Genomic DNA, 12,500 nt, shown 5'->3' with positions numbered 1-12,500 from the left:
AGGATAAAAAGAAAGCAAATGAATTCAGGGATAAGGCTATGGAAACACTGAAGAGAAGTAAGTTGTTACTCACTTGAGACTTAACTTTTAAAATAGAGGAATGTTAAAAATAACCATCCCTGTTCTGTTCTTTTTCTTTTTTCAGAATCAAGTCCTTCAGGCCGTGAGAACTCAGATGATGAGGGAACAGCTGGCCCTAGTGCCAGTAAGTATAACTGGTTGTTCATGCTACTACTTTACTTGTGAATAAAAGTGTTATCCTCATGAAGTGTTCAGTAGATGTGTATTCATTCCAGAGGCAAAACCTGGCCCATTGTCTTTTATTTTCTAAAGATTTATGAGCTAGAATGGTACTTCTGATAGAATACATAGGTAAAACTGGCCAAACCATCCCCTCTCCCTCAAAAAGTAAATATGAAAATGCATTATTGCAAACACCCAACAATTTCTTGTTCATCAAGATTCATTTTTGGGAGTGCAGTTTCATGACCCTTTTTTTTGAAGGGGGGTTGGGGGGTAATTCTCATTTCTGATTTCTTTGTATGTCAAATCCCTCTATATCAGGTTCACTGTGGAGTAAAATAAGTATCAAGCTGTTTGCAAAATGTCATTTTGTAGTTTCAAAAAGCCGTTAGTTATAACCTTGGTATTTCCTGTGAGAATAATAATTCACACAGATTGTGTAATTACCTTTAAATAATTGTTATTGTACTAGGGAAGCCAAAGAAAACAAAGCAACGAGGTCGACCAGATGTGATGTCATACCTGTCAGAAAAGAAGGACCTAGAACAAGCAATGAAAACCCAGGAGCTAGAATACAAACGTGATGCACTTGAGGCTGAAACTAAACTTAGGCAAGAGCAGTTAGAAGTTGAGAAGAGACGCATTTCCCTCCAGGAGCAACAAATGAACATGCAGCTTGAATTATTAAAAGCTTTTATGACTTCCAAAAAGTAGCACTACAAAATTAATGTTACATGCTTGCATGAGACTTCTTGTTGACTTTTCATGTTGGGTTGGATATTTCATTCTTGTGGTAAGAGAAGTTAAGAATTTATGGACGTGCCCTTTTTATCTGAGTAAAGAAACTTATCAAGGTTTGATATCTGTAACTAAAAAAATCATGAAAAATGTAGGTAAAGTTTTGAGTTAAGGTTGTATTTGTCAGTTTAATTATCAGTTAAGGTATGTGTGTAGGTCCGGGGGAGGCAAGAAGAAGTAATCTGAAGTTACACTACCATATAGACAAGTATGGCAGTTAATCAAAAGAACACCCACAACATAGTATTTCCCAATTGGTTGCAAAAGGACTTTGAGGTTTTTCCGAAAATCGAGAAATGCAAAATATTGCACAACATTCCCGAATTCCCATTCAACTGATTCTCGAACTTTGCTCATTCTTTTGTTGAACAATTCTTGAGCTGGAGTTAGCATTGCTCCTCTATAAGGGGCAAGTAAATGCTGTCGGAGAGGGTAGGCCGGATCTCCATACAGGCTGAATATAGGTGGAGCTCTGAACTTTCCTTCAAGCCTGGGCATTAAATTACTCTCATGAAGCATGAAGGCATCATGGTGATGTCCAGCAATTGGGCCATATAAGTTTGCTATCAAACCATTTGGACAAACAACACTCTGAAAAATAAAACGATATTTAAGATATTTTTTAACTTGAACATTTGCAAAATGCACTTTTAAAAGCAAATGAACACAAGTTAGGTTAACATCCAATTATAAAATGGACAAAGAATAACATATTAGCACTATAATTGGCCAGATGTCCCTTCTACCTGGAATTTCAAACCAGGTGTCCGCTTGTGCCCGGAAAACAAAATTCGCTGGTTTCTTATGGGTCTGCAGCATGGCCTCAGTGTGCCATCAATAAAACCCCAGCAGTTGTCTAGTGGACTTCCAGCATTGTAAATGGCTTTAGCAAATGACTGTGCATCAATCCAGTTCTGGTCCAAGTTCTCCAACTAGTGGTTCCACCTGATGTATATGTCATTCAAAACCTTTAAAAAGTAGGGAGAAAAGGTCAATAAACAGGTGGCTTGAAAGAAGACAGTTAGGGGGGTGCTTCAAATACATGGAATACCCTTAATTAGCTTTTGATATGTTTTATAAATATTAATACCAGTTAATACTACCAGGAAATACTAGTTCTGATCTGTTTATTATGTCCCATGTGTCTGAAAAACGCACTTAATGATAAGAGTAGGGCCATTTATTTACACAAGTTAATGTTGACTCTCCCCTCCCCAGCCCTTGCCAACTCAAAAAAAAATTGACTTACCTCATGGACTATCATGCTGAGTTCCGGCTCGGGTCTTCCAAACAACTGACACAAATCACACAAATGGTTTGGATATGTCAATCTTCGTAGTAGGATAAGCAGAGCTTCCAAGCCACCAGCCACAGTTCCATTTGGACACTTACACACAGCAGGTATTGAAAGAGCATCGTGCAGTACTCTAAGATCGTTTTTGCTAACTAAACCTGTGTCGAAAAGTTGTAAGGTTTGGAGAGTTCCAATACCATACCTTTGTTATCACAACTATAATTCAAACTCGCTGTTACCTAAACAGGTCGATGGAAGTTTGCTCGTCCAGATTTTCAAGGTCAATTTTAAAACCTATGTCAACACTAGACGGAACTTTACTCAAAGCATCCACAAGGAGAATCTCGATGTCCTCATCGCAGTGTCAAACACATGGAAAAGAAGCATATCATTGGCGTACTTTCTAAAGACTATACATTTGATAGACTTTATTAAGCAATTTAGACAACTTATTTCTGAGTAAAAAGAGCAAACCTTGCCGCCGCAGCCGCCATCTTTTTAAACAATCGCTACCAATCCCTGCGCGTTAACTCTTCGGGTATCTTAATCAAATTAGCTGCACACAAGAACATTTTACGTGTACGGGTACACTACCCATACCTGTACACCGATATACGGGTATCTTAAGGTCTATATTGCCAGGCAATTTGTACAAGTACAACTGTGTAATATAAGACGAATAACAATAAGATCAAACATTGTAGTATTTCACCAGTGGTCCAGAAAAGCACTTGACATTCTATATGATGTTCCAGAAATTATCCATGCCACCCTCTCCCACTAGGGAATATTTTAGGAGGGTAGGGGCATTGAAGCCCCTCATCTGTCCTTCCAAAATTTCCAGTTCAGCTGATATTTTTCTTCAAAATCTTTGGATTTGGAGACTCTAACCTCCCTAAAACTTTGAGTTACCTTGGGGTATGAATATTTTCTGGAAAAAATACCTGATCTAGCATTTCAATCTCAATTCTTGGTTCTCACTTACATCATATCAAAACTCACGAGCAATAACCAATGTATTTCCATTCCAAATGCTTATGGAATTGTAGAGAGTTTAAACTACACACCTTGGCCAAAGTTTGAAGCACAAAAGCACTTCACTCGAGAGTTGGGCGAACAAGTATTTTTCATTTTTAGTAAGAAATGTATGGAGCAGCCATCTTTGTACCCCACTCAGGGGCAAAAACATGGTAGCCAAAAATTCAAAATCTTATAATTGCACCAAAAATAAAATCCAAAAATATTGTATTTGCTATAAGCTCCATTAATTCAGCTTATAAGAGGTATACTTTAGATTTTTGAATCATTGTGACATCATGTGAAAACCAAGAATTCATACAACACATCACTACTCATCAAAGACACGTGAAACAGTTATTATGCAGGGATGGCACTTGCCTCCCACCAATGTGGCCGGGGTTCGATTCCCAGACTCGGCATCGTATGTGGGTTGAGTTTGTTGGTTCTCTGCTCTGCATCGAGAGGTTTTCTCTGGGTTCTCCGGTTTCCACTCTCCTCAAAAACCAACATTTGGCATGATTTGTGGTAATTGTTAATTTCAATTTACAGTGTCCCCAATTAGTGCTTCAGTGCTAGAACGACTAGACACTTAAATAAAGTTCCTTTCCTTTTATTATGTTTGGTTGTGCATTACAACTGAATGCACATACTACCCACATCTGGCTAGCCAGTGGAATTTGATGAACGGGTATCACTTTGTCCCAGATATGGAAATTTTTTATTTTGTTTATCGCACGCTCAATGTGAATCCTCAAGCTGGCGATTTCTTGAGTTTTTGCCACATCTTCTGCAGGCATTTGACTTGACCCTCCTAGGAAGGGAGGCAAATTTAATGAGATCCCCAGTGGCAGCAAATCTTGAATTGTAAATCCTTTATCTGCCATAACAGAGTCATTGTCATCAAAAGGCACATCTAAAAAGCCATTTCTCCTGACGATTTCTCTATCAGACATAGATCCAGTGTAAAGCTGGCTTGTAAATGTTATTGCACCCCCAGGAGAAATGAATGTTGTGTGATTTTTGTACCTACTGAAGAGTTCTCCATTTAATTGTAAGCTGCATGGCATCTGACATCTCACTTCAGTACAATCAATAATAATTCTGGTAGGTTTGTACTTTCTTTTGAATGCTTCTGGCATTGTTCTATCAACTACTTCTCTACTGGGCCAAATGTAAATGTGTCCACATTTAAAGTACATAAAGTTAATCCAAGTGATAAATATTCTACTCACTGTAGAGGTTGAGACATTGAACAAGTGAGCAACGTGATCTTCATGAAACCCTTGTCTAAGTGTACACATGACCATTAAAAATTCATCGTGTGGCCTTAAAGATCTAGCTCGCCCTTTCTTAGTTAGAGACATAACTGCTTTATTCTCCACAGTGTAATCAGAAACGACGCCAGGATTTGTGGAATGCGAATAGGAGAAATTCTCTCCCTTCTCCCCAGAGTCAAGATATGTGTAAACAACCATAAACGTTTCCCAGTTGGGAAAACCAGAATATAAAGTAGCAGACGAATCCTTCATTTTCAAGTTTTCAAGAATAAATAATCTATCATTAAGGCCGTCATTTTGCAGCTGCATATGCTGCAATTGACGCTTAAGTTCCTTGATTTCCTGTTCCATTTCTTGAATCTTTTTATCATTGTTGCTAATACTTTTTGTCAAGTAAACCTCAGGGACAGTGAATTCTGTTTGGGTTTTTCTGTATTGAGTTGTTGAGCTACTATTTGATTCTAAATCTGAAACACTCGCTGGTAATTCACTGGCTGGTTCTTCTGCAGATACAACTGAAGTATTTAAGTTAAGAGCCGCACTGCTTAAAGCAGAGTTTCTCACTGTCGGCTCCTTTCTTTTGCGAGGCGATGTTCAAATCCATGGAAAATCTGAAGGTACAACTCCACCTTTAACTTCACATTTTCCACCGAGAGTTTTCCTGAGGTCACCTGTCCTTAAATGTCTGGAGCATATGTTTCTGAACTTGGTTACTTTGAAGTTACCTTTTCTTCGGAACTTTAAAGAACGAGATTTTCTCACCGTTTTTACAGAGGTTGATTTTTATTGGGCATTCCGGAACACAACGGCTCATTGGCATTTTAAAATATTCTATTGTTAGCGTTAATTTGATTTGACCCTCTGATTTGTTTACAACACACAGAGCGCAGGCTAACGTGGCCCTACTGACCTCGTTTTCATGGAAAAGTTACTACCAGTCCCCTGTGCCGTCGGCCATTATGAAAGTCGTGTATTAAAGCTGGTTTTCACATACGAAACAAGCATAAGCACAAGCAACATACGCGGATGTAGTAGTGTTTTGATAATTGGTACCTTTCCTTAGAACAAAAGACACTAATTAACAACAAGTTAATACATCTGTGTATGCTTGCATCATATGTGATTGATACATGATTTAGACAGTTACAATGAAGGTCACACATTCTTTATATTGATTGCACATTCTGCTTGTTTTTTTTTCCTTTCAGCTCCCCAAGTGAGTTAGATGTGTCGCTGCACAATCACCCCTCCCATTTGTGTGACACAGCGTAAAAAAGCAAAATCGTCAGGAAATTTCTCTTTATTGTTTTATTCAATGCATTTTAGTCTTAGATGGCAACATCATTTTATATTTTTAATTAATTGCAATTTGAGAAGCGAGAAAATGCAATTTTTAATTACCCATAGTACCTTGTGGGCGTGGCCAGATACAGAAGTTTAGAGGTTTTAACAAAATCGTTGATTTTTTTTTACCATGATAGACAAATATGTACAAGATTTACATTGATCCAATTATCTCTTAATGGTGCTGCATAGACAGCTTGTAGATTGGCTTATTTCGATTTTTTTTCTTCACAGAAAGATCTGTACATATAGCACGCACTGTCCCAGCATAAACTACAGCTAGACGTTTAGTGTCAAGAGTGTAGGTCATATCTTGAAGATTTTCCCATAAAAAGAAGTGACCTTTGAGAACAGCACTGCCACTAGGGTATTGGCAGGAATAGTTATCAGTCATTGGCTCCTCTAGCTCTTCCACGCCATTGGAAGTGACTTTTAGGAGGTAGAAATCATTAAGGCAGGATCCTCAAAAGCTGCTATGGCCACAGTGCTACCTTTGGCTGCAAGATCAGCCATATGTGACATGGTATCATTATCCAGAGCTGATGTGGCTGTGGACTGCCTGGTGGTGGCAGGGGAAGTTTCCCTTTTGATTTATACTTCCTTCCAGTCATTGTTGATGCACTGATCTTCGTCATCTAGTATACAATCAGTGCAGTAACACAAGCGATGTCTGGTTAAGACCTTCTCTTGTTATGGTAAGCTCTTAACACAGTGCCATTTTCTGATTCCTGAGACTGACTTGAATTGCCTTCCAGGTCTGTTTCTACCTGCAGCCTTTTCTCCCTGACTAGGGACAAAAAAGAAGACCCGTCGTTTGAGTTCCACTGCTTTTGTTCGTGAGTCAACGCTGGATGCCACTGGAAGGGTGAAATTCTCAACAAGATACTTGTACATACTCTCTGCATTAGTGATTCTGCCGTTTCGTTGTAAAACTGCCTGGCTCACCCTCTGCTTCACGTGAGACCCAGCTGCATCTTGTTCGCCTTTGGCATGCGAAGTTTCAAAGTAGAGGTGCTGTGTGTGGTAGCCAAAATCCATAAGAGAGCATGATAGATCGCCCACACAGTGTCTTGACTTCATCAGTGAACTCATGAAGCTTCTCCACCTGATAGCCTGATCCTCAAGAATCCCAAAGGGAATCAAACTCCTCTTGTGAATTTAGGTTATCATTGCCATTACTCAGTGACATTAACAACAATGTTTGCTTCAAGTACTCGAAATTTTTCATGAAATCATAACGCTTGGAACATATGTTTTCCTTTAGCCCCATATCCACAGATAAGAGTCAAAGTTAGATCAGGCCTTCTTGAAGTTTGTCGGTTATATTGAGGATCACTGTTGTGCTCCCTTTATCGGCGATTTTTAGGTTTATAGCCGTGTTTTGTTTCAACTCTTTCACTGCTGTATGTTCCTTTCATGACAAATTGTATTTTGGCTTTTGCACTCTTATTTCAGCAAGTTTAAGTTTGACGTTTTTCAAGTAGCTTTTAAGGGCAACAGAGGGTTGTACTGGTGGAACCCAGTTCGATTGTATGTGGAATGGATGTATTCCCTTGTCGTTTCCGTGAATTATGTATTGGAGATGCATTTGTCTTGCAAAATGTTCGAAATCAGCCAACAAGTGTCATTTGATTTCGTTTTTGTTAGTCACGGGTGTCGGGATAAATCGAAGCCCTTTTGACAGTACACTTACTTGGCTATCAGTTAATCTGTGACCTGAGAGATTTTAAAGAAATTATTCGTTTGTCTCCCTTTCTTTGTTATATATTTTTTGTTTGGCGGTTTTTTTTTCGTCTTATGCGTTTGCCATTTTTTGACAGTCTTGCGACTGATCTTGTGCTTGTGGTTTTTGTGGTAGTTTGTTCAGAGACCACACTGTTATAGCTTTCAACATTTTTATTGTTGTTTAGCAAATGTGTACATAACATCTCTTTTATATCGAAAAGTTGCTGCTCTAGGTTGTTTATCCTATTTACATCATTATTAACATTGTTTGGCTTAATTCGCCCTTTCTAATTTTTTAACGCGACTCTCGAGTCTGCGCTGATGGAAGCGCAACAGGGCTTGCACAAATTTTTTTTCGGCATATCGTTTTGTGGCGCCTATTTCTTTTTGAAACATGTCATTGAGCATTATATTTGCCCGCACTTTATACTGGAGTGACTTAGGACAAGTCTTTTGTTCTAAATGTTTCTTTAATTTGAGGATTGATTCCTCAGTTTTTCTTTTTTTGAATTCAATAGCGCTAGTTATTTCCTCTCCTTTCGTTTTTGAGGTTTGCCGTAAGTTGGTAACTTTTGCCGGGCTTTGCCTTGAAGAATTTCTCCTTTCGTTTCTTTTTGTTGCCGTTGCAGCAAGTTCAGTTTTGTGTCGTTGCTCTAGCTGTGATGCTGGAGGGCTTTCCTCGTCTGATTCGAGGTTTGGTTCAGCCATATCCTCGTCTGACAGACGATACTCTGGTGTTCTTGGTGGAGCTGGCAGAAGTGCTTCTGCATTGTCGATATCTTCATTGTAAGGATTACAACTTACATGTAATGTGTTGTCTGACAACTTGTCTCAGCGTATGAACTGAAATATAATGTCTAAGCAGGGCCGGTGGTTTCGATTCTTTGTGAATCTCTTTAGCTGCTTTGTGTTGGCGACAAGCTCTTGTTTTGTGAGAAATTTTGGAAACGTCTACGGGTGAGGGGGTATCCTTTCAGATTTTTGCTCACACTGTTTCGCGCAATACGCTGCAGTGATAGAACAGGATGGCTTAGTAGGAAAGCAAACATTAGGTCTGGTGGTAGCAACAAGACTATTGTCTTTAAAACCACTTTCAACTGTAGCCATGCACGCATCAAGCGTGTTATAAGCCAGATATTACCAGATGTGGATTGCACTGTTTGTTACAAATCTACTGTATCTTTAGCTAATCTAAGTAAAAAAGCAAAACAATTTTTTGGGGCCCACAGTTTAGCTAAAACTGTGGGCCCCAAAATTATGTAAGACACAAAATATGTCACTTCTTGCACACCTTTCCACCTCTTTCCTACATGCAAATCCGCTCTTGTAGGTGCGGTTTTTACTCTCTTATGTAGGTATATATACAGGTCCCTTGTGTTGTATTGTAAAACATCCCTGACGAAGTGTGCGTTAATCACATGAAATGCGTAGGATAAAATAAATCGTTTTACAACTCTTCGAGTTCGCAGACATGCTGCTCTTTTTTTTGCTCAGTGCAGAAAGCCTAATGACCAAGGCGCAAAAAAATATCATTGCAAATAGCTGTCACCCACCCAGTTCTTAAGGTGATAGCTATCAATCGTAAGAGCCGAGATTGCAGGTGTTGGCTGTGTCTTAAACGGTAATCCTTGAAAACCATACAATTTGCGCCTCACCTGGAAACCCCGCAAAAAAAAATGTGTTCCCAAGAAGGCCTAGAAAATATTCTCTGTCCTTGTCAGCAGTACCATAACGTGATTGATACACTGTAACTGTGCCAAAATTGATCTTTCTCTTATAATCTTTTGGTGTCATATTTAAAAGTGTTCTTCAGCCAGTCTACAATTGTTGTTGTTGATACCTAAGAAAAAAAGCTACCCGCCTAAATAAGAGTGCCAGAGTCGAAGCTTCCTGAATCGTTACTGAGGTCCTATTTTTAGTGATCATATACAGCTGTTTTACTCCGAAACCTCAACATTGTGTGGCTTTCTGTGACGAAAAGCAAAGTTTCTGGCAGAAGAATGAGGCAGTATGTCTAGACCGATCTATCACAGAGTACTAGAGTCCACTAGTCATTTCATAACTATCTAAGGATTCCTTGTACCTTGCTTTTCTGGTTTTTTTGTGGATTTATCATGTTGCTGTGAAAGAAGAACAGAAAGTAATGCATAACCGTGCATAACCAGAAAACCTTTTTTTCTTGTTAACAGAATGAAAGGTAATTTCAAAATTTTCCCAGAACCATAGTTCTTACTTATAATCCAATAGTGATCCAGCCATTTCAAAAAACACATGCATGCGACTTAATAAACCCAGAATGAATAATAATAGTCCCTTACTTCTGCCTGGAAAGATGCGACGTCCCCACACTCCACCAAATCACTGCAAAGATCAATAGGAAGAGCTGAGGCTCAAACAGCAAAGGATATATCAGTTTATCATAGAAGCAATCAAAGCCGCCATATTCCTTTTAAATCGCAAAAGAATCCATCCATGTGAAAAAAAGTTTTGGAATTGCTAGAAATAACACCCAAAGCCAGCAGATATACCTGGCATTTAACTTGAACAGGTAGCTCGAAAAGCGTCACTGCAAAGTGTGCTAGGAAAGACACAAAGCTTGCATCCTATATTCAGCAAGTTTGGGGCTTTTAATGCAACAAACCACTTCGAATGCTCGCAAGCACACCTTGTATTGCAATTAATGTGTTGGAAAGACCTTACTTTAAAGTATGCAAACACAGTTTGCTTCCTTTTTGAAGTTGGTCTAACCATTTATATTTAAAATAATTATCATAAGATGCCCTGGGGCCCTGAAGTTTTGTTTACATGCACATAGAAAACGTCACCTGCTATTATATACCATACAAATTCTACCTCGACAGCTGTCACGTGTAGCAGGAGACTGTTGGCATCACTCGTCTGAAGGGTCTTGGAAACGTCCATGCCGATCCTTCCAGATGCATACGTCAGGGGCAACCAACGTCAACTTTCCGAAAATATCTATTCGGAAGACGATTTCAGATCTAGAATTTTCGAAAGATTTGTTGAAAAATTTCTTGCTTGACTGGCTGTCCTAGGATTTTCGACCATCTAAAAAATCGTATAATTGCCTATTTTTAACGGATTTTTACCCTAAAAAGGTCACCTACAATTTTCGGGAGCTGTTTCTTTGGCTGAAATTTTCGAAAAGGTTACTTTTAATCCCTATAATTTTCGGATCACTAGGCTTTCAGCTAGGAAATCGGAGCAGATGAAAAATTTTTTGGGGATAAAAATATGCCTATATCTACCGATTAAATACTAAAATACTTTTGACAATGCTATGTCTAAGCCAGGTTTTGAACTACATTCTCGTTGGGTTCCCCTGATACATTTAGTTGATCCATTCTTCGACTGTGTTGGTAAGGTCGGTAAGGGCTAATTTCGGGATTTTCATGTACTTTGTTACTGAATGAACCTTAAGACAGGAGGAAAACATTCAATTCACTTGTTGGTCGCTGAGTCTTTTACTCTTCACAAGATGTTGACCGATCAATTTTTTTTGCATGTAATTTACCTCGGAAAAATTTTATCGCCTTGAGCTCAGAGAACCACATTTATCACATGGGTATATTAACTTTTTAAGAACCTGTGAGTATCGAATTTTGCCATCTTTAACCAGAAAGACATGTTGAATTGGGATTTTACTTCTGCTTTATGCCTTGTAGACTTGGTTGTTTGAAGAAATTGCTTCTGTTGCAGAAACAGCTTACATATTCAAGATGAGCCAAATGCATCAACACCTATTTATTCAACTGTCAGCGTGAGATAAGAAAATCAACACTTGATCCCTATTTGATATTTAAAACGCTTACTAAAACAGTCAGTGAGATTTCCTCTATATCTGTTAAAAGAACTGCCTAAAGATTCAATTGTGAGAATAAAGTTCTTACTTTTCATAGTCGATTGCAGGAGTAGGACGTTCCCAGAGTTTCACCTTCGTAAAATGAAACCCAAGATGAATGTACCTCGTTAAATAAGATTTCTCTGCTCTCAGTGCTACGGCTCAATTTTGGCATTTCACTAAAAAAAGGTTGAAATGTGCATGTCTGCTCAATAAAAGGTCACGTCACCTAACCCTGTGGTAAATGTAGATAGATTTTGAGAGATTTTCTTTCAAGAACATCCTTGTTGGAATCATTTTTCATGACTGGGATCTATTAAAATAACAGCAAAGCAGAGAACCCCTCAATCAAACAATGTTTTTCAAAAAAGGGAGGAGAAAATTGGGCAAGTACCAAAAACATGTAGAACACTGATTTTTAAATCCATTCGCTAAATAAAAATCAGTTTCCCTTCCGTGAAGGTTGTCAAGTTTTGACACATTTTCTTTCAAAAACATCTTTGTTGGAAACGTCTGTTGTTTAATTCACATTGAACAAAGGCATTACATCTGGCGACCAGGGTGAACGGACACCAACTTTTCGCCGAGGGTCTAGATTATTTTTTTAGGGTTCTTTGTCGAGTGTTGAGGATCCCTTTTTACAGAAAGTGTTCGTAAGAAGGAATTCAATTGAGATGATTCAGAGAGTAAACTAAGAAAATAATCAACTAGGGGATGTTACCTTTCTTTATGAGTTAATATATTTTCATAACTGATATCAGTAAAGCCGATGATGCACAGTTCAACATTTGTTGTTGAATGTTGAAATATGCCATTCAACATGTTGAATGGCAGTTGAACGTTGGAACAGAATGGAGCTCGAGTCTATTCCTTTTAACAAGTTGCCGCTTGTTTAACAACGTCCACCAATCGTTTTCGAGTTTGGTGTCACACGGCT

At 38.6% G+C, this 12,500-nt stretch overlaps 1 protein-coding gene and 2 pseudogenes across 1 annotated transcript; 1 reads left to right on the top strand and 2 right to left on the bottom strand.

Moving 5' to 3' along the window:
* Nucleotides 1–3,004, top strand: part of LOC137969106 (uncharacterized) — a 7,029-nt pseudogene extending 4,025 nt beyond the window's left edge.
* A 932-nt stretch (nt 3,005–3,936) lies between these two features.
* Nucleotides 3,937–4,983, bottom strand: LOC137969090 (uncharacterized). The gene has a single exon (XM_068815516.1). The coding sequence runs from the start codon at nt 4,981–4,983 to the stop codon at nt 3,937–3,939; it is 1,047 nt and encodes a 348-aa protein (XP_068671617.1).
* A 1,168-nt stretch (nt 4,984–6,151) lies between these two features.
* LOC137969074 (uncharacterized) lies at nt 6,152–9,495 on the bottom strand (annotated as a pseudogene).
* Nucleotides 9,496–12,500: the final 3,005 nt, after the last annotated feature.

This window comes from Montipora foliosa, chromosome 1, assembly GCF_036669935.1.
Source record: "Montipora foliosa isolate CH-2021 chromosome 1, ASM3666993v2, whole genome shotgun sequence".
Classification (NCBI taxonomy): domain Eukaryota; kingdom Metazoa; phylum Cnidaria; class Anthozoa; order Scleractinia; family Acroporidae; genus Montipora; species Montipora foliosa.
The sequence above is the reverse complement of the archived record's forward strand: the minus strand, read 5'-3'. Positions and strand labels throughout refer to the sequence as shown.

What these genes read in the sequence shown, in the direction of transcription:
- LOC137969090 (XM_068815516.1), bottom strand. Translation starts at nt 4,983, where the DNA reads ATGGAACAGGAAATCAAGGAACTTAAGCGTCAATTGCAGCATATGCAG.